This window comes from Lytechinus pictus, chromosome 18, assembly GCF_037042905.1.
Source record: "Lytechinus pictus isolate F3 Inbred chromosome 18, Lp3.0, whole genome shotgun sequence".
Classification (NCBI taxonomy): Eukaryota; Metazoa; Echinodermata; class Echinoidea; order Temnopleuroida; family Toxopneustidae; genus Lytechinus; species Lytechinus pictus.
The window spans coordinates 14,686,991-14,709,918 of record NC_087262.1 but is presented as its reverse complement, the minus strand read 5'-3'; the positions used below and the strand labels follow the sequence as shown (position 1 = coordinate 14,709,918).

Here is a 22,928-nt window from a genome sequence, read left to right as displayed (position 1 = left end):
AGGGGGGGGGGCTGACCATGCAAAAAATCACAATCATATGGTAATTTTTACGTTTTTGTACACGGTTTTCGAAAAAAGAGGGGAGGGGCTGAAGCCCCCCCCCCCTTCCGCGGCCCCTGTAATATTATGACAAAGCGAATATTTGAAATTGCAAAGAAGATCTAGATCTATATGAAGTCGTCAGAAATGCCTGTCTCATAATTTGCGAGCTGTTATCGTGCTGACATAACAAAAAATACAAGAAAAAATAGACAATTTTCAAAATTACTATTCCACATCGTGTAAACGTGGATCCACTATGGTCTGCGCCGCAGACTACGCGAGGATCCCAGCTGATACATGGTACATGTGCAGTGTGTGTTGACGAGCTGAGACCATAGCAACGCTGTCGCGACGGCCACCTCGACCGGCTTGATAGTGGTAAACAATGGGTAAATCATGCGGGCAATACCTGCGTAAAGTTGTATTGGAGAACGGGACATCGACCGTCAGCAGAAACATTCCAATAATCGTCCAATTTTCTGAGAGTTGTAAGCCATAAGGAAGAAAATAAAGCACATAATCGGATAGAAAGAACTCTTGCCACTTCGCTGACGGACCACAAATTTGAGTGAAATCGAGGATCATAATTTTTTGACAAGACAAATTTACGCAAGAAACAAAACTCGGACTCGGAGTCACTGAGCAAGTGATTATTTGCCCCGCTGGTGGGTGTGTTTTGGTGCTTGCTTTACCTGGGCCTGGCTAGAGAATAACTTAATCAACATGTATGATCGGGCCCCAAGAGTTCTTACTGAAGGAGCACAAGCAACTGGACCTTTTGTTGGACCAGGTGCTTATGATGCATTTCAACCAACCCGTGCCAAGATCAAATCAGGTAAGAATAGATCTAACGTTACTTGTCGTTAGATCTAGACAGTGACTTCTAAAAATCTAAGTTCTAGTTCTACTTCTCTAGACCCCTCTAACTAGACTTACTGCGTGTCGAGGTTCCCGGGGCAACTACTAGACTAGATCTAACTTTTTTAAGGCCTAGTTCTACATCTAAATAACATTAGATCTAACGTTAGTCTAAGTCTAAGTCTAAGTCTTTTAGGACCCTATATAATTATAGTATTAGACCTGTTGCCGCCGACAGTGTTGGCAAGTGTTGCAACATTTGATTTAGTGTGGATGTTAACTTTATTATTCAATCAACACTGATTGCGGAATGTGGGCATGCCATTATATAGACAGGAATAACAGTCGTTTCTGGGAATTTATTTATAACATTTTACTATCATTCTGGCGATTTATTTAACAAATCTGACATTTTACTATCATCCCCATTCACCATACATTCATTATGTATTGGTGAGTGGAGCCAACGCAGTTCAGCGGAACAACCAAAATACAGAGACTGAAGCTTTTGGTCTAGCATGCATGCCATCAGCGTAAGACAAATCAATTCAATTTGTTAAACAAGTAGGTTTAGATTCTAGGACTAGATCTAACTTTGACGTCTTTGACTGAAAATGAAAATGAGATGGATGTGTAGGTCTAACTTTAGGTATTTCATAGCCATATATATCTCCTTGCCCTTGGCCCTAACTTAAGTTAACTTATTTTTTTAGAGAGGAATAGATATATCTATCTGTTTTAGGGATTCATTCATAATTTTGTGATGATTGTCCATCTGTTTTATAGAATATAGTATAGATGAACTAGAGCAGTAGGGTCTCCTAATAAGAGTAAAACAAGTGGACAAATGTCAGAAAATTGTTAATACTACCAACCAGATGCTTTCGCATGAGCATGACCCGTGTATTTTCATTTTGATATCTATAAATTCAGACTTTAAAAGTATCTTAAATTTTGCTCCTTTAAATTTTTTTTTTCTTGTTCAGATGGCTATGCTCCATTTTCCTCCATGACACCCAGGGAAACCTTCCTTACAGTTCAAGATGCGGTCATCGCAGCACCAGGTCCAGGGCACTATGACCCAACAGAAGCACAACTCAGAATCACAGGAGGCCGTACACTTGCCAATACGGCGAAGAGGTTTGAAGAGGACTCTTCCACATCAGTGCTAACTCCAGGACCAGGAACTTACAACCTCTCAAAGTCCAAAGATTGGCTAAAGCAAAATACTAATAAAGAAAAGGAGATAGTACAAGGACAGGTAAAGATATTGGATTAAAAATGATTTTATTGCTTGCCTAGATTCTACCTTCTATAGTATTGTTATATAAATGTAGGTATCATAAGTCAAATATACGTTTGTACTTTGAAGTTTCCATAATCCTCATCCCCATCTCCACTAAACAAAACCGCTACAAGTATTCATTCATCCCAAGAATCATCCCAGACTGGAACTCCCTCACACCCCCAACCATTGAAATAATCAAGAGCACCCAAACCTTCAAGCGAAACATACTTCAAAGTTCAAATTTGTACAAAGCACAGCAAAGACTAAAAAGCATCTTCCCTTTACGTGCCACCAACATCAGCGTACTTCCTTCCCAATTGGGGTGTTGGGCAGTATTCATGTACCCAAAGAAGATACTTGATGAGATAATTCCTCTTGCAGCTCCAAAAAGCTAAACTGGAATGAAGAAGAAGAAAGAAATATATTTTGTACTAGGGGGTACTTTTGTTCCATCAATTTACAACCATCCTTAATTTGATTTTGATGATTAGGCCTACACAATTTTTCTTGATTTTGAGGAATGGACAGGTGAAGATGAATTTACATGTACATCAATTCGTTCTTGCAGAAGTTTGCAGGAGTTTTTTAAAGAGGAGTTTGACATAATTGTATTCTGCAAGACACATTGTTTATCAATATAAAGAACTTGATTGGACAGGTAGCTTTAATAGCTTAGCTATGAAACTTAGTCTCGTCTTCATTGCAGTGTTCTTGACATTACTAATATCTTATAAATATTCTTCATTCTTGTTCTTAATACATCCCATATTAAAAATTCATTTATTTTCCTTTTCATAGCTGATGACAAATCGTATCAAGTACTCGAGGAAAGCACAAGCGCCCTCTATTCCTACTCCTGGCCAGGCCTATGGTTACGAAGAATCCGAGGATGGAGTCCTCAAGAAACAGGAAGCACCAGCCAAAGATAAAACATTGGGACCCGCCTTTTACAATGTCGCAAATGTAAGCAACCAGCATTCTCGTCAAACCTATCTGGTTACTTCTATTTGATATAGGCCACCTGCTTTTTTGTATTGAATTTTGTCTCCCTCATGAAAGAAAGAAAAAGGAAGTATTATGTGACCACCATTATTATTTGTGAGAGTGACAACCTGTCATGACAATGGTATACAGATTACTAGGTAGGATTGATTTGTTGAATGCACTGAGTGAGCACTGATGATAAAGTGGTAGCTTGACCGAAAAAGAAAGCCGTGGTACAAGTAATAAATAGTTGTTTTTTTCGCTTTGTGTCCTGTTATAAAAACTGCTATATAAATCCTGCTATTATTTTCATTGTTATCATTATTATTACTGGACTTAACATCCACTGTCTCTTTGACATTCTATTTACAGGGTAACACTAAAGCAACGGCCAAGTACAAGGGAGTTCATTTTGGGAACCTGACCTCGTCGAGGATGGACTTCCGGGGCAACGTAGGACCTGGTCCCGGTGAATATGATCCCTTCAGCAAACCAGAGGCCGATGTAGAGAACATCAATGCAGCCATCACTAAGAGTGGGACCAGTGCCTTTGAGGCTAGGATACCAAGATACCATGAAGCGATCGTCCAAGGAGAAGGAAAGAAGGTAGGTACTCTAAACAGAACTCTAAACACATGGTGGGTTAAGAAAACTCTGAACGGACATGATGGCTCAGTGGTAGAGCGGCCGCCTCATGAATGGACCGCGGTTGTGGGTTTCGATCCCTGTCCCGAGTCATACCAAAGACTTAATATCAAATAGGATCTTCTGCCTTCATGTCAGGCGCTTGACGCATGAGATTGGAGAAGCGTAATTATAACATATTGTTATTGCAAGGCCTACTCGGAAAACAATTTATAAGAACTGAAGTGGCTACCCTGGGTTAATAAGAATTTAAATATGAACTCGCGCCTACAGGCTGGTTTTCTCAGGGCTCCCAAACGTTCCCAAGGGTTTTGTGAAGGATTTGAATGAAAAAAAATAGCTTTTAGGTTTTGCACACTTTTGCCTATATTGCATGGACTTGGCCATTTTGACATTTGCGTCCTTTGCACAACTATTGTGAGCTTTGTAAAAACTAGGCTTAAGCAGTAGGTGTAGATGATAGATTCTCATCAATTGTATTTAGTGGATCAAATTGTTAAGTGCTGAATAAGTGGCAAGATAAGGGTATTTTATCAAATACTCATTGGATTATATCTTTTGTTATCTTTTTGTTATTTATGGTGGTGTATTTTTCATTTTCATACTGTTTTTTGAATTTCCTTCAAAATCTGGCTGATCTGATTCATTTATAATCATATGAGGAATATATATATACAGTATGGCAGGAAATTCAAAAGGTTTGGAATGGTTCAGACACTCACTTGTAAATCTTCAGAAATTATGCACTGTGCATCAAACTAGTCTCTCTCAGGTATTCAACTCCATCATGCCACCGCTTTATTAATACCTTGGATTCATCTGTTTTAGATAAATATTCATTCTCATTTTGTTGTTGCACAAGAGTGCAATTATTTATGCCAAGATATCCATGATTTCATAATATCAAGGATTAAACTATGCCTGATTTTTTTGGTCTTGGAAATGAGGGTACTCCTGGGGGGAAAATACATGGGGGCTACATGTAGGGGCGGTTTTGCCCCCCTAAATGCTTTAAGTAGCTCTGGAAACTTGAATAAGGAGCCCTGGAAAATGTAAAGGTTATCCAATGTTGCAGATTTAGGCAGTAATTTGTGAAAAGTAGCCCTTGACAAAAAAAAAAGTTTTTGCCTGGCTCACTCATGTTTGATCAATCCCTTTAATATTCCATTGTACATCTTCTATTTTCACAGGCTGTACCAGGCCCGGGTAAATACACCATTAACAGTCAGTTTGACAAGAGACCACCAGCAGTCAACACAGAAGGCCTGGAGGTTGAACACCCCCCGTTCCTCTCACAAGCAAAGGTAAGAATCCCAAGGCAGGTCAGGGGCCCTGTTTCATAAAACTTGTCATATTGATAAAAATTTGCAATAACAATTAAAAGCTACTGAAATCCTTCAATCTGATTGGCTGATAGTAAATTTGTTATAAACTGTGCATTTGTTAGTATAGCAAGTCTTTTTGAAACGGGACCCAGAAAGTTGTATATTTTGTATAATGGAGACCCATTTCATGAAGAGATACAACTATTACAACTTTGCTATTATTGTAACTTACCATGTAAACCTTGATTGTGATTTGCTGCAGAGTGTAATTGTTTCTAGGGTAGTTGCCATAATAACTTACAGTTTGTTGTAATTCTTTATGTGACGGGACTTTGGAGTAAATGATGAAACGAGGCAGTTTAGTTTAATCTTTAATGCAATTAAAAGGGAAATTCTTATGAAGATGTACAAAACAATTACTCATTTAGAAAAAAAATCTTGATGCTGAAAAAGAACAGCAGCAAGCTACAAACACAACTTACAAGATAAGAAAATAGATATAAGTGTAAATGTTTCTTACAAGAATCTGTTTAATATTTTTAAAGGCATCTGGAATTATTTTCCATTTAGATATTGTACAGTCATTAGTAAGCACAATATCTTATGTCTCATATTGCAACTTTTTATATTTCCTCTCCTTCTTCAGAGATTTCAAGAAAAGAAGAACATTGTCCCCGCCCCCGGTTCCTACAATGACCCTCGCCACGCCCTTGAGGCCACCAAGAAACTCAGAGGTCTAAAGAGAAGCCCGTTTGGTCAAACATCAGTGAGATTCGTCCCAGAGCCCCACATCAAGAAAACTCCAGGTAAACTTCAATTTCTTGCTTTGAAGATTGATAAAGCTATTATATTTCAATAATAATGCAATTTGGTTTTATATCTTTTTATGTACAATTAAAAAGTCCAGAGGTACTGAGCTGTACAGAATGATGCACATTAAGATTATTAGTAATTGACCAATGATAACTATGTGGTCTGGGCAAGGTATTCATATCATCCAACAAGCTTTTTATGACAAAATAGAGACATAAAAATAGGATCCAATGTCATTGCTTCCTGTTCAAAGCAACTTAATGGACTTCCTGAAATACTTTTGCCTCCAACACCCTACATGCAAATGATGATGCAGGTTAAACTTTCAGAAGTCCAGCCATTTGACCTTCCATAGGGTTGAATATTCCCTCTAAGTCGAAGCAAATTTTAAGACCTCTTACTCAAATTTCTCCCTAAGTTGATAAGATTCCTGTGGTCCCAGTTAGACTTTACTCTAGCAAATTAACCTGTATATTACTGTTGCACAGAAAACAATATTTTGAATTATGAAATCATATTCTCCCTTCTCAAACTGTAGGTCCTGGATCATATAGCTTCCCTGGCATTGCCGACGGTAGCATGAGGAAGGCGTACATCGAGAGCACGCGGAGGGGAGCTTTTGGATCCACGTCGGTGAGGATCAAACCAATCACCAAGCGCCAGGACTCCTCCCAGCCAGGCCCCTCCCATTACCAGCCAAAGGAAACCCCCCAATACAGCAGATACACCTCCAACCTCTCCGCTAACTTTGCCTCGCAGAGCAACAGGTTGACATCACCGGCCCCGGTCACGATACAGGTACGTTGCGATCAATGATTTCAATATGTGCATTTGCAATCAAAGATGATGCTTGGATGTGTAAGTTGCGAACAAAGATGATATTGATGTGCACATTGCGATCAAAGATGATTTTAATGTGAATACGTTATCCTAAATGAGTTTTTCACTCTTCTATTAAATTTGATACAAGAAAGACAAAGTAGTCAGGAATTAAAAGCCTCTTCTCTACATGTACAATAGTCTGGCTGGTTATTTGACTGAGACAAAGGACATGAAATTGAAAGGATAATTTGTCGTCTACATGTAATTGCTCCTCAGATGTCCAGGGTTCAATTTTTTACATCTGTGAATCTGATTGGTTGATCCACCCTGTTATTGATTCATACTTCTCTGATTGTGATGTCTGTAGGAACTTTGCTCAAAACACCTTGACTTGATTTTATTTTGTTGAACTTTGTAAATCATAATAAGATGTTACTTTTCACAATGAGCAAAAAATCTTAAAGAAATTTTCTTTTTTTTCCTCCTCAGGACAACCCTCCTCCTGGGTCGTATGAAGTGAGGTCCTCGCATGACTTGTCCCAGGGCAAGAAAGATCCCGCCCCGCCCCGAACGCACGCTGGCAAGAGAAAGAAGGGCTCCTTCCTGTCGTCTACTCGTCGTTTTGCCCCACCTCGCGATGTCATCATTGAGAAACCAGAGCCTGCTAATCCAGGTGAGAGCCTTATGAGTGCTTGTTGGGATCATCAATTGCGGTGTGTGTGGTGGCGTTTATATTGTTGTTGAAACTTGATATTTCAATGGTGGTAGTGATGATGATAATGGTGGTGGTGATAATATTGATGATTGTGGCGAACTTGAATAATGATGGTGATGGCGGGGATGAAGATGATGGTGATGATAATAACAATGATACTCATCAAATTGCCCCGTCACTTCATCTCATAATTTTGTAGACCTTATCATAAGATTTAAAATCTTCTCCGCCCTAATAGTTCTTTTCCTATTCCTTTCAATTTCAGGACCTGGAACATACAACCCAGCAGCAAAGGATACGGTCAAACTCAGTCTTCTTGTCGGAAAGGACAACCGTTTCAGAGAATTCAGAAAGAACGAGAACCCTGGTCCAGGAACTTATGAGGTACTTAATAATATCAATCATCAAACTAATCTTCTTCCTCTCATTAATTTCCTTGATTTTGTTCCCAGCATAAAAAATATAAAAAAATGACATTGATTCCTATGCTAGAATTAATTAATAAACTCTACATGTATGTTAGGTTCCTTAAAAGAATGGGGGATTTCTCAGCAACTTTCCGAAACCCCATTGCTTTGTCAAAGCAGAAATTGAGTCGAATGAAAAAACATTAAAAGCCATTGATAGACGTCTCTTTGGGTGCATTTAGGCACCATAACTAATCTTATTTGTCCTTGTATGATGAAGGATTGAAACAGTAGGAAAATTTCCAGTGTATTAATTATCATAATTTTTGTCTTCTTTTCTAATTTTCCAGTTGAGTCCTCTCTTGCAAGACACCGTACTGAAGGGTACCTTCAACGCAACCCTCAACAACCCCATCGCACCGCAGCTGGAACTCCACCGGTCACAATCGCAGCCTATGAGCCAACAAGCCTTCGTACTTGGAGTATAGGACCATCTTCTTCCTTGCCAACACAGGTGTACTTTGCAGCAGATCTTGTAGCCTATGGTGGAAAAGAACTTCTTGTTACTGTTTAAAAAAACTGTGCCTTGTGTTGGAAAATACATGTTTCTTCATGTTGCCATTGTCCATGGAATGGCAAAATCATGCACATCATATGCAGTGTCGGCCATGTTGGCGTCCACAGCTGCAAAGTTGCTTATACGTTGCTATCACATGTGTTTCAGTCGAAATAAAGAAAGGAAAAAAATTGTAAATCTTCTGGAAACTTGTTGGAATGGGTTGATGATGCCATTACTCGGTTCACTTCATATTAAAATAAAGGTGTGATTGGGTGGGGGAAGGGTAGAAGGGATTCTCCCTCTTGTGGCAAAATGTAAAAACATTCTTGCCATCTGTCAAGAGCATCGCGGTGCGGATTCACTTCAAAATCTTGTCAATGACCTCCTACTTTTTTTAAAGCTAAGGTTCCAAATTTGTGTTAAAACACAACTCAGAAACTCAAATGCAAGTCCCAAATGTGTGCTTGTGATTGCTCGAGAACATCAAGTTATGATTGATTTTTGGACTTGTTTTTGATCACAACCATTTTTGCAACAGGCTGTAACACAGAGTAATCAGGTTGAATATTAGGAAGCAGTTTGTTGACTCTAAAGTGTGTCAAATAAGAAAGGAGAGATTGACAGTACAAAGTCAAGTACAAGCTTCCCCCTCCCTCTTGCATCATATGTGAAAAGGCATTTTACCCTTCAGATTTGAGTACGCAATTTCATAATTCATTGAGGGGAATATTAAAAATTAATCTTCTGTTATTGTTTCCAGGTGGCAGATGTGATAGAAATTTTCTTGAGGAAAAATTCAAAATTTTAATAGTAAAAAGCAAGATGGAAAATTTTTTAATCGGTTGCTTTTTTCCAGCAGTCTTTACATGCAAAAATTGCATTGTGGTTAATTTTACTGTTTTCTCATGTCAAAGTGTGCCGTCATGATCGGATTCCGTCTCTAAAAGCCGTCCAATATTCTGATTCTCATATTCACAGACTATCCAGAATATGACCTTTATTTTAGCCTTTTTACTTTACACTTTTATAAATCATTTTATACAATTACACAATTTGTGACTTAATGTGTAAGTGATACCGTCCAGTCTTATATGCCTCGAGTATTTGATACAAAACTTCCATTTCGCAAAATATTTCATGGTAGAATGAAAAATGTTTAGCAAATTGCTATCAGTATTAGATTTTGTATTTTTTATCATTATACGACAATGTATGCATGTCACAAGGTGTATATATATATATATATATATATATACTACATGTACTTTGTGCCATCAGCACTTTGCAGGGTATATATGGCACATAGTTATGAATCATTTCTACTACTACTATCATTCATTATTATTACTTGCAGATCACAAATGCAAAAATAAAGAAATCAATGGACAATTTTGAATATATTGAATGGTAAAAATTGTATTGTTGCTTTCTTGTTAAGCATTTACAAATGAAAGAGCCAGGAACGGTAGAAACAGTAAGCGTAAATCTTATTTTAATGTATACCATAGACAATTTATCGGCTTGATTGATCATTGTCATAGTCATAGTGACAAAGTTGACATAACTATATCGCTATATACTTTGGCGTTCTGGCCTAAACCTGCAGTAGACCTTATGCATTGACGTCATCGTGCTGCCATCTTGAGGCATCAGCCATTGCCTTGCATGCATTGGTGATCTGCAGCTGGCGCATCTCTGACAACTCTGTATACGTGTATTCCTATATCCTCTGAGGGAGGGCGCTATGAGAATATGATGTCATATTCATAAGGTCTATACAGTTAAAATTTGAGCCATGTGCTCTGGGTCACGTCTATTGGATGGTGATGTCAAAGGTCGTTCTCAGATGTAAATCGTCATATCTGATTGTTACGTATCCGTAAAACCCAAACACACATGCTATGTGCTTTTTATGATAGTAACATATGTTATTTTACTGATATATGTAATCAATAGGGTTGGATCTATGACTTGGACAGCACAAATATATTAGTAATAACAGGTAATAATTATAGTAACAGATATTTCAAAGTTTGAGACTTGAAAATTCTAATTTCTTGCAACATGAGCCATCATAGGTACGCTTGCGTATGATGTATTCTTGAAAGAATCCCTGTGGAATCTATTTGATGTATTTTTGAATAATTTACAATGTTCAATCATTTTGTATATAAAGAAGAAATATATTAAAACTATTATGTGAACAATCACATTTTATGCTTTGACTTCAGTATTCTTTTGGGGAATGTTTGTGTTTGGGCGAGGTGTTAAAAGATGTTTGTATATGAAACATGTGTCATATCTTGTATGGCATGCAAGGAAGCTATGTAGGTGAAGGATAGCTAAAAAAAGAAAATAATGAGATAGTGGTGAACAAGAAAGGGAAAGAGAGAGAGGAAGAGAGACAGATGGAAGGAAAGTGATGGAGGGAGAGAATAAAAAAGAGAAGGGAAGACAAAGATTGGCAAGAGATGCAAAGAGGGAAGGTAAAAGAGTGAGCAAGAGAGAAAGAGGACTGAGGATAGAATTGTCTTAATACAAGATCATTTAAAAAAAGACAACTATACTGATTATGTTTTTATACATTTGACTGGATTTAAAAGTAAGACTGAATCCAAGCTATTTGGCCACATGGAAAGCTTCTCAGCCAATGAGAAACGCTGTTCTAAAGCCTCCTATTTCAGATGTGATGCAACAATCCTCATCATTTTCATAACATTGAAATATGGTTAGAAAAATGACCCAATTAAAGGCTAATAAACATGCATTGCATACTTCAACTCTAAAAATGGACTAAAGTTGCATGGAAAAAACTCCTGACATCATGATTTGATGTCATCGTGTCATAGTAATTTCGTTATGCCATCATGTTAAATGTCATGGGTTTATCCAGAACAACACTGGACAGTATGCTACCTAGCTCCAACATGTTTTATTCATGTAAGCTCTTTACAAGATTTTGAATGGGTAAATTGCCTCTTAAAGAGAAATTCCAGTAGTTGCAGTAAACACTTATTTCATGAGAAAGTCTGTAAAACTAGGCTTAATTGTCAGTATATCATCGAGGATCTAGATCTGGTAGTTACATAAACTGAACTTTGTGAAATCTTGAGATCTACGCTGAAAAATGTTCAGACTGAACTTCCCCAACACAGATAAGCGCACGTGGGACAGTGTATAATTATTGCTTTGAGCGTCGGGCCCGACGCTCTACCCGAATCCTGTGTTTATTTGCTGATTTCTCAGCAATTACACAATTTCTTCCAGAATCCTTTGGCACATGCGTTTTATTTATACAAACAGACACTTTGGTGGTCATTTCATTGGATTCTGTACGAACTCATTTTGATATCGTTACCAAAACTAGCATTTACCTTTAAATACACCCACTTTGTCTACTTTCAAATTGGTTTCATCCCACATGGTCTAAATCCTAAATAGTCTATAGCCAGTTTAATGGTCTAATAACTATTTGGTCTAATTTAAAGCCCATTTACCATTTGGTTTAATTTCTAGTTCATAGACTACACCAATAGACCAGTTCATAGTTACTTCATGGACAATTTTGGTCTAATGACCTTTCATTTCTTTCATTATGATAGGCAGATTTCAAAGCAAGATATTATGTAAGCATGCCTTACATAGCAGGATGAAGAAATTGAATAGACCAGGTGACTAGAACAGCACATCAATGAACACTCTATGAAGGTATTTGTTGCATTTCCACTTTGAATGCATATTATAGCATGCTGTACAATGTACTTGGCAAACTGAAATACCAGTCGTTCGTGGACGCATTGTTGTTTTTTGTGGATGTAAATGAAAACACAATTCAAAAGAATATATGAATAATCAAGACATCAAAGTTAGTGCTTATCTCATTAAAGTTTAAACTAACTATACCATGTCACTTTAGTACCAATGACCTTCCTCTGATCATGCGCAGAATCTTTTGATCATGCGCAGAGTGGAACTACGAACTGGCTTATTTAATCTTATATCCTCTAGGTCAAACATTATTCAGTCTAGATTAACTGCATCACTTATATCAACTACCCCACATGATGTTGCCCATCAACCTTAGATTAATGAAGTAAAAGAATAAAAGTATGAATAATTTTGAGACCAAGATCTTTTCTCCGAGACCAAGACGAGGCTTAAGTTTTTACAGTGACACAACATTTGCTCCTACCACATTTGCTCCTGCGACACTTCCTCCAGTCTTAATATCTCAGAGAGCAATAGGGTTAGAGTTAGGATTGTGATTGTGATTTTTCTTCAAAATAACATTGAGATAAGAATTAGGGTTAATTTAGTTTTGGAGGTTAGGTTTTATGTTGGCTTAATGTGCAGATTTTCCATTGAAGCAGTTGTTGCTGGAGCAAATGTCATGGAACCGTTTTACTGTTATTTATCAAGCATAATTCTATTCCCATGCACATTAAAAAAAAAACACAAATGAAAGAATACAAGTAAACACTTGTCAAAATTGTTGGCTAAAAGATTGCATGCTTTATTTCCCAATAGTGAAAGCACTTTCTTATACAAAGGTGATGATAAATTAGAATAAATTCAATAACAATAATGAAAAAATATTACTGTTTTTAGATGTGTAAAAGGTGTAACTAAGTCATTAATTGTAGTCTTGAAATTCATCAAATTCATTTTTCACTATTGTCCAAATTGCCAATCCAATAATAATAGAATAATTGAAATGTTTTCTACACATGAGAACAAAAAAATGGTTATATAATCTTAAGGCAAGGTGTTTAAACTACCCCCTTTTCCCCAAAGAAAATTAAATGAAATAATAATAATAATAATAAAATCCATGTCTTGTAGATTGAGTTATTTAAATCAATTGTATTAATTACACATAAAACATACAAATTGGCAAAAATCTGAAAAAAAAGAAAAAAAAGAAGGAGAAAAATGGAAGACAGAATATATATATTAGAGTAATAACCTTTAGGGATTTACTTCAAAAATTATTCTTTAAACATTTTTTTGGTAATCACTGCACTCTTAAATAACCATTCACTTTGGTTCCCATAAACACAATTATACATGATCAAATTTCTTAAGTTACAACATATACATAATTTGATATATTTTTGTCCTTATCTACGAGAGCCAAGACAAAGCTGCTAATTTTCATTTTTTGAATTTTCATTTTTTCTGGTAGGCACATGTAATTGCATTGATTCTATTATACAGTGAAAAGGGTCAATGAAATAAATGGAAGACATGGATTTGCTCAGGAGATTAACAAAAGCAGACTACGAGAAATCTACTTGCAAAGCATGATGGGTAATAATAATAATTCATAACATTAAATTCGCAAGTGTAAGACCACACATACTTAATCAAAATATCACAAATGTTCAGTATTGCTACATAATAAGACACAATTACTGTTGCTTCATTGTAATACCTCTTACTAATAAACCTGACTTGAGAAAACCTGACAATTTTAGCCTCTTTCATTTTCGTATTGAATATCGAAGATAAAGTCAACAATTTACTGTTGTGAATATATAGGCATCAAATTCAAATTACTTCAGCTTTAAATCTATGTGGGTTGAATTCAGAAAATTAATATATATTCTACAGTCGCATAGGTGTAACAACAGACATTCAGTTTTCAGACAAACAAGGCTGATTTGCAAAGGGTATTCTTGTTGTTACACGACAGAAAGTAAGAAAGCATCGTGAAATGTGAAGCAAACACTTTTTCCATGGTTGTTTCACCCACGTTTACATATCTTTCTTACAGATATTTTCATGTCTTGTAGTATGTTTCTTTTTTTTGTTCAATTCTCGTCCCAAGACACCATAGATTTGAAATATCTCATATAATTCAATTCAATTCAATTTTTCTCATATTCACATTAAATACAAGATCAAGGTCTGATACTACCATCACCATAGCAACAGTAAATGATGTTCAAAGCAGTGCCGGTGACAATCTGTTGCAAAATCAAATTCAAATTCTATCCCATAATTCATTAAATAGTGCACTTAATTTCATTTCTCTCTTCCTGCTCCATTCCAAATGCATAAAACATTATTTCACAAATTGTTCATCAGAAACTTAAAATACCAAGTCTGCTACTAGTATATAGTATAACATAAAATCACATGCATTTTTTTTCTTCTGAAAAAGGGTATTTACACAATTTTATCACAACATAAAATAAGTATACCACACACATAATACCTGTCCATAATTTCTTCCATCTTTAAGCTTTCAAGCAGTAGTACTTTAATATCTATTAAAAAATCAGTAGGCTATGATGGCATATTACTTGTTATATATATATATTTACTGTCTAATGATTATATGTCAGAATCCCTATTTCTTAGTGCACTATATAGATTAGTTAGCTCATGATCACATTGTTCATTCTAGCCAGTATATACAAAATCTTGTTATTATTCCCCACAAATACATATAAATATCACATAGAAATTTTTACTAACATCAATATAAGACGTAGATGTATCTTACTTATAACATATAACATATTGCTGAAGCCGTTTGCGTAATGTAGTTTAATATATCTTTTAATGAAAATAAATAGCTATAAACTCTATTGCTAAGAGTAAGAAAACTTTGATAGAGATTGAAATTAGAGTTCCATTTTTCAATTACAAAATAATTTTGGCAAAAAGAAGCTGCTGAAAACTGCTTATCTAATAAAAGAGAGCCAATGGAGTAAATTAGAAAGTCAAAAGGGGCCTAAGCTTTCGATCCTAGCAGAATCTTCGTCGGAGGCAAAATGATTTTGTGAGAGTTGTGCAATGAGCAATATGGCATCAACCTTCTCCATTGTTATGACATCACATTACAGGCAATGCATCAATATACACTCTAAGTGTATATAAATTGACATCAAGTTCACCTTGAACCAATAAAACTTTGTGAATGGGTAAGTAACTTAGACAACTGTCTCATGAACGCCCATTAAAACACTTTTGCGAAACAAGGCCATTACAAAACTTATGTCGCAATGCTAGTGCTGCCTTTTTTAATGGCACTCGAGGTTTACAAAATTATTCTTTCTACCGGTATTGCTGATTGTAAAAAAAAAAAAATGGTCCAACAAGATATCTCGAGATGAAGACATCATTGGCTTGTAAATATGACTTAACAAGTGGAATGCCTCTGGCAGATGCGCCTGGCAACCACAGTATACAAAAGCTTTGCTCTGCAACGATGTATATCCATCGTTTTCACCAGTCATATGGCACCATCGAAGCATCGCAAAAACAAGTGAAGAGAAATTGCAATCATTTAATCGATAATCAAAGGACCCATTATACTGTTGAATTGACTTTACCATAAATATTTTCTTTACAATGTACCTTAAAATATATATCAAAATCCTCTTTTGATCAATCTCCTCTTTCTCTTCTCTCCTCTCCTCTCACATTCACACAACATACACCACTACTCTTTTTTTATACAGCATAGTTGGGAAAACGATATTCCCTCTATTAGATCTACAAACTTGAACAAATAATAAATAAGTTGTGTATGTATGTCCATGCACTATATTAGAAACTTTCACTTTCCTGCATTACTTGATCAAAATAATGAATTACTAAAGTACCAAAGTATGTTGACGATGAAATATTGATTCATGTTTGATCACTTTTGTTCCCAAATGAATTATCTCTTGTAAAATGAAATAATAAGAAAATTCTAACTTTCATAATCCTAGTGGATGTCCAACTTCACCATTGCTATGTTACAAGACAAGTTGTGTCAATTTCACTAACTCCAATAAATACTTTACACTACGAGTGTTGCAGAGCGTTGCTATGGTTACATTAAGAGCCGTGAGCCTGGCAGTAAGGGCGGCCCCCTTTTGCGTAGAAACGTTGTCCCTCAAGGCGCTGGTTACATTGCTGAAAAACAAAAAATAAAGAACATCATCATCGTCATCATCACCACCATCACTACCAATAACAACAACAACATCATCATCAACAACACAACCATCATCATCATCTTCATTATCACCAATACCACCACTACTACCACCTCCACCACCACCACCATCATCATCACTATCACCACCACCATCACCACCACTATCCTCCTCATCATCATCACCACGACAACCACCACCACCGCCACCATCATCATCCTCATCATCATCAGTAACTTACTGCACAGCAGAAGCAATCTGCATGGTAAGATTTATCCAGTGCTTCTAGCCAGGCATCCCCTGCCTCGATGGGGTAGTTACAGCTCCCACAGTTCACTCCTCGGAACTTGTTCTGGAAATCTTAAGTGAGTGGAAGAAGGAAAACCTACATTTAAACCTACAGTTAAAGGGGCCGAAACGTAACAATTCATTGTTAAATTGATTTGCACAGAAAACTTGGAAAAAGCTGATATACTTGCACATTTTTAAGTCTGTAGTGACTTGACTATATCTTTTTATATATCTACATCTATATATTCTTTCCTTGTATATATTTTCATTTATATTTCAACATTCTGTATATGTATATAAATTCTTTCTTTTATTTCCAATTTCATATATTCTCACTTGTTCACGCCATGTGTATGTACTACAATACTGTACATTCGCAGAGCAAGCCAACTCATTTTCTGTCCAAATCTACTTGGCAAACACATTCTTATATTGAGAAACAACCTTTCTTTTGTTCCTAGACTTGGAGCAAACATCCTTTCATTGTTCCTTGTTTATTGCAATGAACTTGCAGGTATATACAACATCACTACAGAGATGCTTGCATGTTTGCTTTTCTCACAGTCTGCTTCTCTCTTCTTTGTTCTTTTCAACTTTGTTTTGCCTCCCTTTTGGCGCTTATTTCTTTGTCTCATCTTTTCTGATGTTGGTAAAAACAACTTGTTTTCTCTACCACATCATCACTCTACTCTCTGCTTTCGTCCTGTCCACTCATGCTGACCATCTCATCCAGCTGCTAGTGAGGATTGAATCAAATCTTGTGGAGGATCAACTTATACTTAATTATTTCTCTGCATTTTCCAATCTTATTCCTTACCGTCACTTCCACTCCTTCGAAGTCTATATTCTCTGCATATTTAATGAGCTCATTACTTCGCGAGACATTTTGTGACATCTATCCCTTTTTTCTAATCTATTTGAAATTGTGAAGTGTATATATTTCTATTCACGGATTTGTGCAATTTATCTGAGATTCTGAGCGGCTGGATCCCATTCTATCTTCTGGCGAGCAAGAATTAAGGTAGGACCTAACTTTTATATTTATATTAGGAGATCGGCTTTGCCAATTTCCTAAAAGTCTGTCATGTGAACCTGTCAGATGAAAGTAATCAAAATTTGGATGGCACAAATTTCTACTGAAATAGGAATTGGCGATTACATAACATTCTAAGGCTGCTTCGGAAAGCATCCCTTGTAAATGCATTTCTACATAATCAGTTATTTTATTTTTATCTATGTGCAAATTTGAAACAATAGGCCAATAAATCGTTTCACTTAGCATAAAAGATTCAGGCATCAAACAAAAGCTGAGCCTAGGCGTTGTGCCATTTAGTTAAAAAAGACCGTTTAATTCAAGCTACTCAAGTAATTCATAACAAAATGTTACAATTGATCTTAATCATCAATCTTAACTTATATGTTGCTCACCTCTCTTGCAGTACATCATACCATCTTGCATGTGGAAACCATCCCCTGTGATAGGCTGTTTGCACACCACGCACGTGAAGCAATTAGGATGGTATTCGGCACCCATGGCTTTCACACACTCCTACGATAGTAAAATAATTCAAGATTTAAATCTAACATAATGTAGTAGTAGCAAATCAAGATTAATTGTCATCGTACCACCATAGATCTCGATCCGGCATGTTAACATAATAATCCTCACTGGAAAATAATCACAATGAAGATCACCAACGCAGATAAGCACATGTGGGACAGGGATTAATTATTGCTAGGAAAAAGACCCCGACTACATTGCCATGCTTACTTTGCTAATCTCTCAGCAATTCCACATTTTCTACCCGAATCATTTGGCACATATTTCATATCTATACATAAAAACACTTGGATGGTCATTCAATTGGATTCTGTTGGAACTCATTTTGAGTTTAGGTTACCAAAACGGGCATTAATTTTCAATATTGAGTTATTTCTTTCCAATTAAAGTGGAATACAACATTATCAATAACAATCCTAATAATTTCACTGTGGGCAATAATCACTCATAAATGATGTTTTTGAAGTTTTTTTCAATCACAAATGGCCACATCCAATCCCAAATCTGTAACACCTCCAAAACGTCCTCTCCAAGCTTACCACTTGGCCACGCCCAACTCACCCCACAACCATTCTCTCCTAACTTACCCCGGTAATAGACCCCATACAGCTGGCACACTTGGGAGCGTACAGCCTATTATAGCAATCTTCACAGAAAATCTTTCCCTTATCTTCAATGACGCCCTTTCCTTGTAGGTTCTCATGGCAGTGCGCACACACAAAGTGCTCCGGATGCCAGTTGCGTCCAAACGCCGTCACAAAAGAGCCCCTACAACATAAGAAGAGCAATAATGATAACAATAGCTACATTTATAGAGCATTTAACGCTTTGTATTGCTAAGTGCATTACATGTACTTATTGCCTGGGTCATGAGATCCTGGCATGCCCACACACAATGTATGCACTTTCTCCACTCTCTGGGGAGCATTCCAATAAGACCCAAAGTCACAAAGTTGGCTTTTAAAACTTGGTTGAAACCATGGTTTTGCAAATTTCCTGTACGCTTATTTACCGCATATAATATAAAAAAATGTCCAATGCTGAAGCACGCTTTTGTCAAAGTGTTCCAAATTGACGCCTGTTGCCATGGTTAAACACACTCTTTCATTCATGAGTCTATAGATTTGAAGAGGGGACTCATTAATTCAAACTAGACTCCTGAATAAAATATCATACTTAACGATAGTAACAGGTATAAATTTAGCATACTATGACAAAAGCGCACATCAGCATTGGAGTTTTCAATACACATGGTAAATTAAGGGTAATTTATACAGAAAATCTGCATAAACCATGGGTTCGACCGATGGTTTTCAAAACCACCTTTGTGAATTTGGGCCTAAGAAGAGTTCCAAGACTCAATTGCAAGGCATACTACATAGGTTTTTGCATCCTACCAGATACCCATTTAACAACCATTTAGTGGATTAACGCCTTGCAAAAGGACTCTATGCTGCAGAGGGATTCGAACATACAACCCTCGGATTACCAGGCGAGAGTTGGACTGTTAGACCACGACACTTCCACATATAGTCTTGTTCAAATATGACATGACTTACTTAAGAGAAAATCAGTATGATAAAAACCATGATTCCCGGCCATGATTACCCTGACTGTGGCATAGATCTTCACCCTTTTGATCATACAGGCTCCACAGTTTATCTGGTGCAATACTCTTATAATAAAAATATGCATTTACATAGAGCCATCTGTTCAGAAAAACTCTTCTCTGAGGACAAAATTCACCATGAACGCTGTAACAAAGAACTGGAACAAGCTCTCTCTTACCACTACATAATTATTCCCTAATAGCATCTTTAAAAGTCTAATCAACCTGTTGGAGACTTGAGCCTGCAAACATGCAGACTGGAGTATATATGCAATGTTATGCCATTTCAGCCCATCTCCAATGGGTTGAAACTTGTCTGTTGCATGTAAAGAATTCGCAGACTTGTACATGTAATCAGTTTACAGGAACCTTGGGCCGTTTCATAAAGCTGTTTGTAAGTTAAGAGTGACTTCAAGAATGACTGTGATCCTTTCTTGTGGTGAATGATATTCACCATTAAAATTTCATTGGTGATTATTTAGCGCTTAAGAAAAGTTCACCAGTCGTTCATAACTTACGAACATCTTTATGAAACACCCACCTTATCTATCAATTGTGTTTAATAGAAATTTCTTAATAGGATTTTGAAGAATGTTGATGGAGTGCAAAGCTCACCTTACTTGCTCGTTGCAACTATCACAGAAAGGTGTGCGGGTCGCACCACCAGGAGCAGTAGCAGGAGCAGAAAGAGGAGCCATACCTCCACCCCTAGGAGCGGCTGGAGCAGGAGCCGGTGGTGCCCTCGGGGCCTGTGGGGCTCGCACAGGTGGCCCCTTTGGAGCGATAGGGGGTGCGACCGGTGGTCCCCGCTGGGCTGGAGGGGGAGCCACTGGCGGACCTCTCTGTGCCGGTGGAGGCGCTACGGGTGGAGCCCTCTGGTTGAGCATCGATGGAGGTGGAGCAACTGCTGCCTGAGCCCTCTGGTTGAGCATCGATGGAGGCGGCTGCGGGAAGACGGACCTAGGGGGCTGGCCCTTGGGGGCTGGGGGTGGACCCGGCCTGTAGGCAGCTGGAGGGGGGCTAGGGCGGGGCGCCGATGGAGGATTAGCTTTCCAGGCATAGTTTCCTGCTCCCATTGGAGGGGGTGGTGGAGGAGGAGGAGCTGCCATATCGTCTTCTTCAACGGTGACTACAAAAAAAAACAGAAAAGGAAAAACAAAAAATGTATCCTGCAACCAAAAACCAATAATAAATCACCCAAAATAAATTTTCAGATTTTTATTGAGCATGAAATCGTAAGTATTAAAATGATATATAAACTATCAAAATTTATCAGCAATAACCTGTACAAGTACCTGTTTGAATGTTGAATGTAGAGAAAAAGAATAAAAAAAGAATAACTGCAATCTCTGTGAAACTTCTAAGCAGTCTACGAAAAAGTGGTGTCATGGAAACTTTTGTATATTGTATTTTATTCAATTTTTCAATTTCAAATTTTCAAATCATGAAGAGGAACAATTTATATTCTTTCATACAGATGATTTTGTAAATTTTACTTTTGAAGACCATATTATTATTTTGGCTATTTACAGAGAACCTTCCCTAGCAACTTACTGTTAGTTGGGGGGTGGCCGGTCACATATACTGTATAGAATTACTTGATTCCGAATTGCGTACAAACATTGAACATGGGCTGCTTGGCTAACACGAGAAGTAATCCTGTTATATTTGGTGTTCGGTATAATGCCATGGATACCAAAATCATAAATCTGCTTTGCTGCGAGCCTTTTGTTCAGAGAAAAGTCTCAATCAGCTTTGAGTCACAGCCGATGATGATGATGTTAATACATATGGAATAGATTTTGCTTTCATTCTCGAAGAGAAGCTCAAAATCCACTAAACAGCCTCTGTCCATACTTACTAGTATTGGTAGGGGCTTGAAACGAAGTAGTAAAAGTCTTGGTAGTAGTAGTAGTACGGCCTGCTACCTGACTGGGTGGCTTACTAATTCAAAATAAAATCAAGTAAAAAAGATTTATTCAGTTATTTAGACTCAATCTAGTAACCATAGTTCAACGAGCAGAACTTGAAAGAAAAAAAACTTTAAAAAGTGAGTAAATATACACTACTACAAATATCAGTGTCTAACCTGTGTTACGTTACATATAATTTCAAAATTTTTCTGAGACATTCAAAAAAGATATAAATGGCAATATGAAGATAATGAAGTGACTTTATTTCCCTTTTTTACTCTCATGAGAGCCTAAATAAATTTTGGGGAATGTTTTTCTTTTTTTCTTCTTTTCTCCAATGGCCCCTGTCTCTGTCTAACAATTTTGTCCAAACCTATTTAGAATACCACACAATTTAATTTAACAAAAAGTTTATAATAGCTATTGCATCTGTCAATGTTAAGATACATCGATAAATCAGATGAAAATAAATTTCAAGAACTCAAATAAAAGTTTGTGCATTTTACAGATGGCATTTCTTCATAATAGATACTGGCAGGTCTAATTAAAAGCATTTTCAACATGAGGAAAAAATCTTGCTGTAACTGAGAAAGAAGTCTGCTGAAATATGCAAAAATCAAGGAAGACATTAGATCAGGACTTTCTTGCTCTTACTAAAAAACAAAATAAAGGCTTATAATTAAGTGATATCATTGTTTAAAACAAAAAAGTTTTTTATCTTAACTCTACTCAAGAATAGCTTCCTTTAATTACCACAGATTATTCACAGAGGATAATAATGCCAAGAAATAGAGTACATAAGTTGATAATATAGTTTTTCTTAAGTGTTTTAAAATTCCACATGTATTCAGAATCCTTGCTACAGAGAATATGTTTCTTTTTAAAAAAGCTAATATTTTATGATAAAATTCAGATTTATTTTTAATCACTGAGTAATTTTATTCATTAAAAAGCTATGATTAAATCACTATTCAATTCTTTTATTTTATTTTTTGGGGGTAAGAAAAGTCAGTTTAATGGTTGAACTATCATGCAATCAATTCCCACATTGCATTATTTTACTTACATAAAAAATATAGTACCAAAACCATGCTCAACATGCCTTATTTCTGATAAATCAAATTCATTCCAGAGAAAAATGTTAGACATACAGAGTTTT

At 36.6% G+C, this 22,928-nt stretch overlaps 2 protein-coding genes across 2 annotated transcripts in view; one reads left to right on the top strand and one right to left on the bottom strand.

Annotated features, from left to right (window-relative positions):
* Nucleotides 1-350: 350 nt before the first annotated feature.
* On the top strand, nt 351-10,668 carry LOC129281964 (sperm-tail PG-rich repeat-containing protein 2-like). Its single transcript, XM_054917893.2, has 10 exons — nt 351-877; nt 1,887-2,161; nt 2,987-3,151; nt 3,545-3,778; nt 5,008-5,121; nt 5,789-5,948; nt 6,494-6,753; nt 7,267-7,450; nt 7,758-7,876; nt 8,250-10,668. Exons 1-10 carry the CDS (start codon nt 766-768, stop codon nt 8,385-8,387), a joined length of 1,761 nt encoding a protein of 586 aa, XP_054773868.2. The 5' UTR covers nt 351-765; the 3' UTR covers nt 8,388-10,668.
* A 2,279-nt stretch (nt 10,669-12,947) lies between these two features.
* Nucleotides 12,948-22,928, bottom strand: part of LOC129281445 (PDZ and LIM domain protein 7-like) — a 41,894-nt gene continuing 31,913 nt past the window's right edge. The window contains exons 8-13 of the mRNA XM_064113464.1: nt 21,718-21,800; nt 20,472-20,985; nt 18,835-19,015; nt 18,115-18,235; nt 16,637-16,755; nt 12,948-16,372 (exon numbers count right to left, since the gene is read on the bottom strand). Of these exons, the coding sequence (XP_063969534.1) occupies nt 16,295-16,372; nt 16,637-16,755; nt 18,115-18,235; nt 18,835-19,015; nt 20,472-20,985; nt 21,718-21,800 (1,096 nt within the window). The 3' untranslated portion in view covers nt 12,948-16,294. The remainder of the gene's footprint in view (nt 16,373-16,636; nt 16,756-18,114; nt 18,236-18,834; nt 19,016-20,471; nt 20,986-21,717; nt 21,801-22,928) is intronic.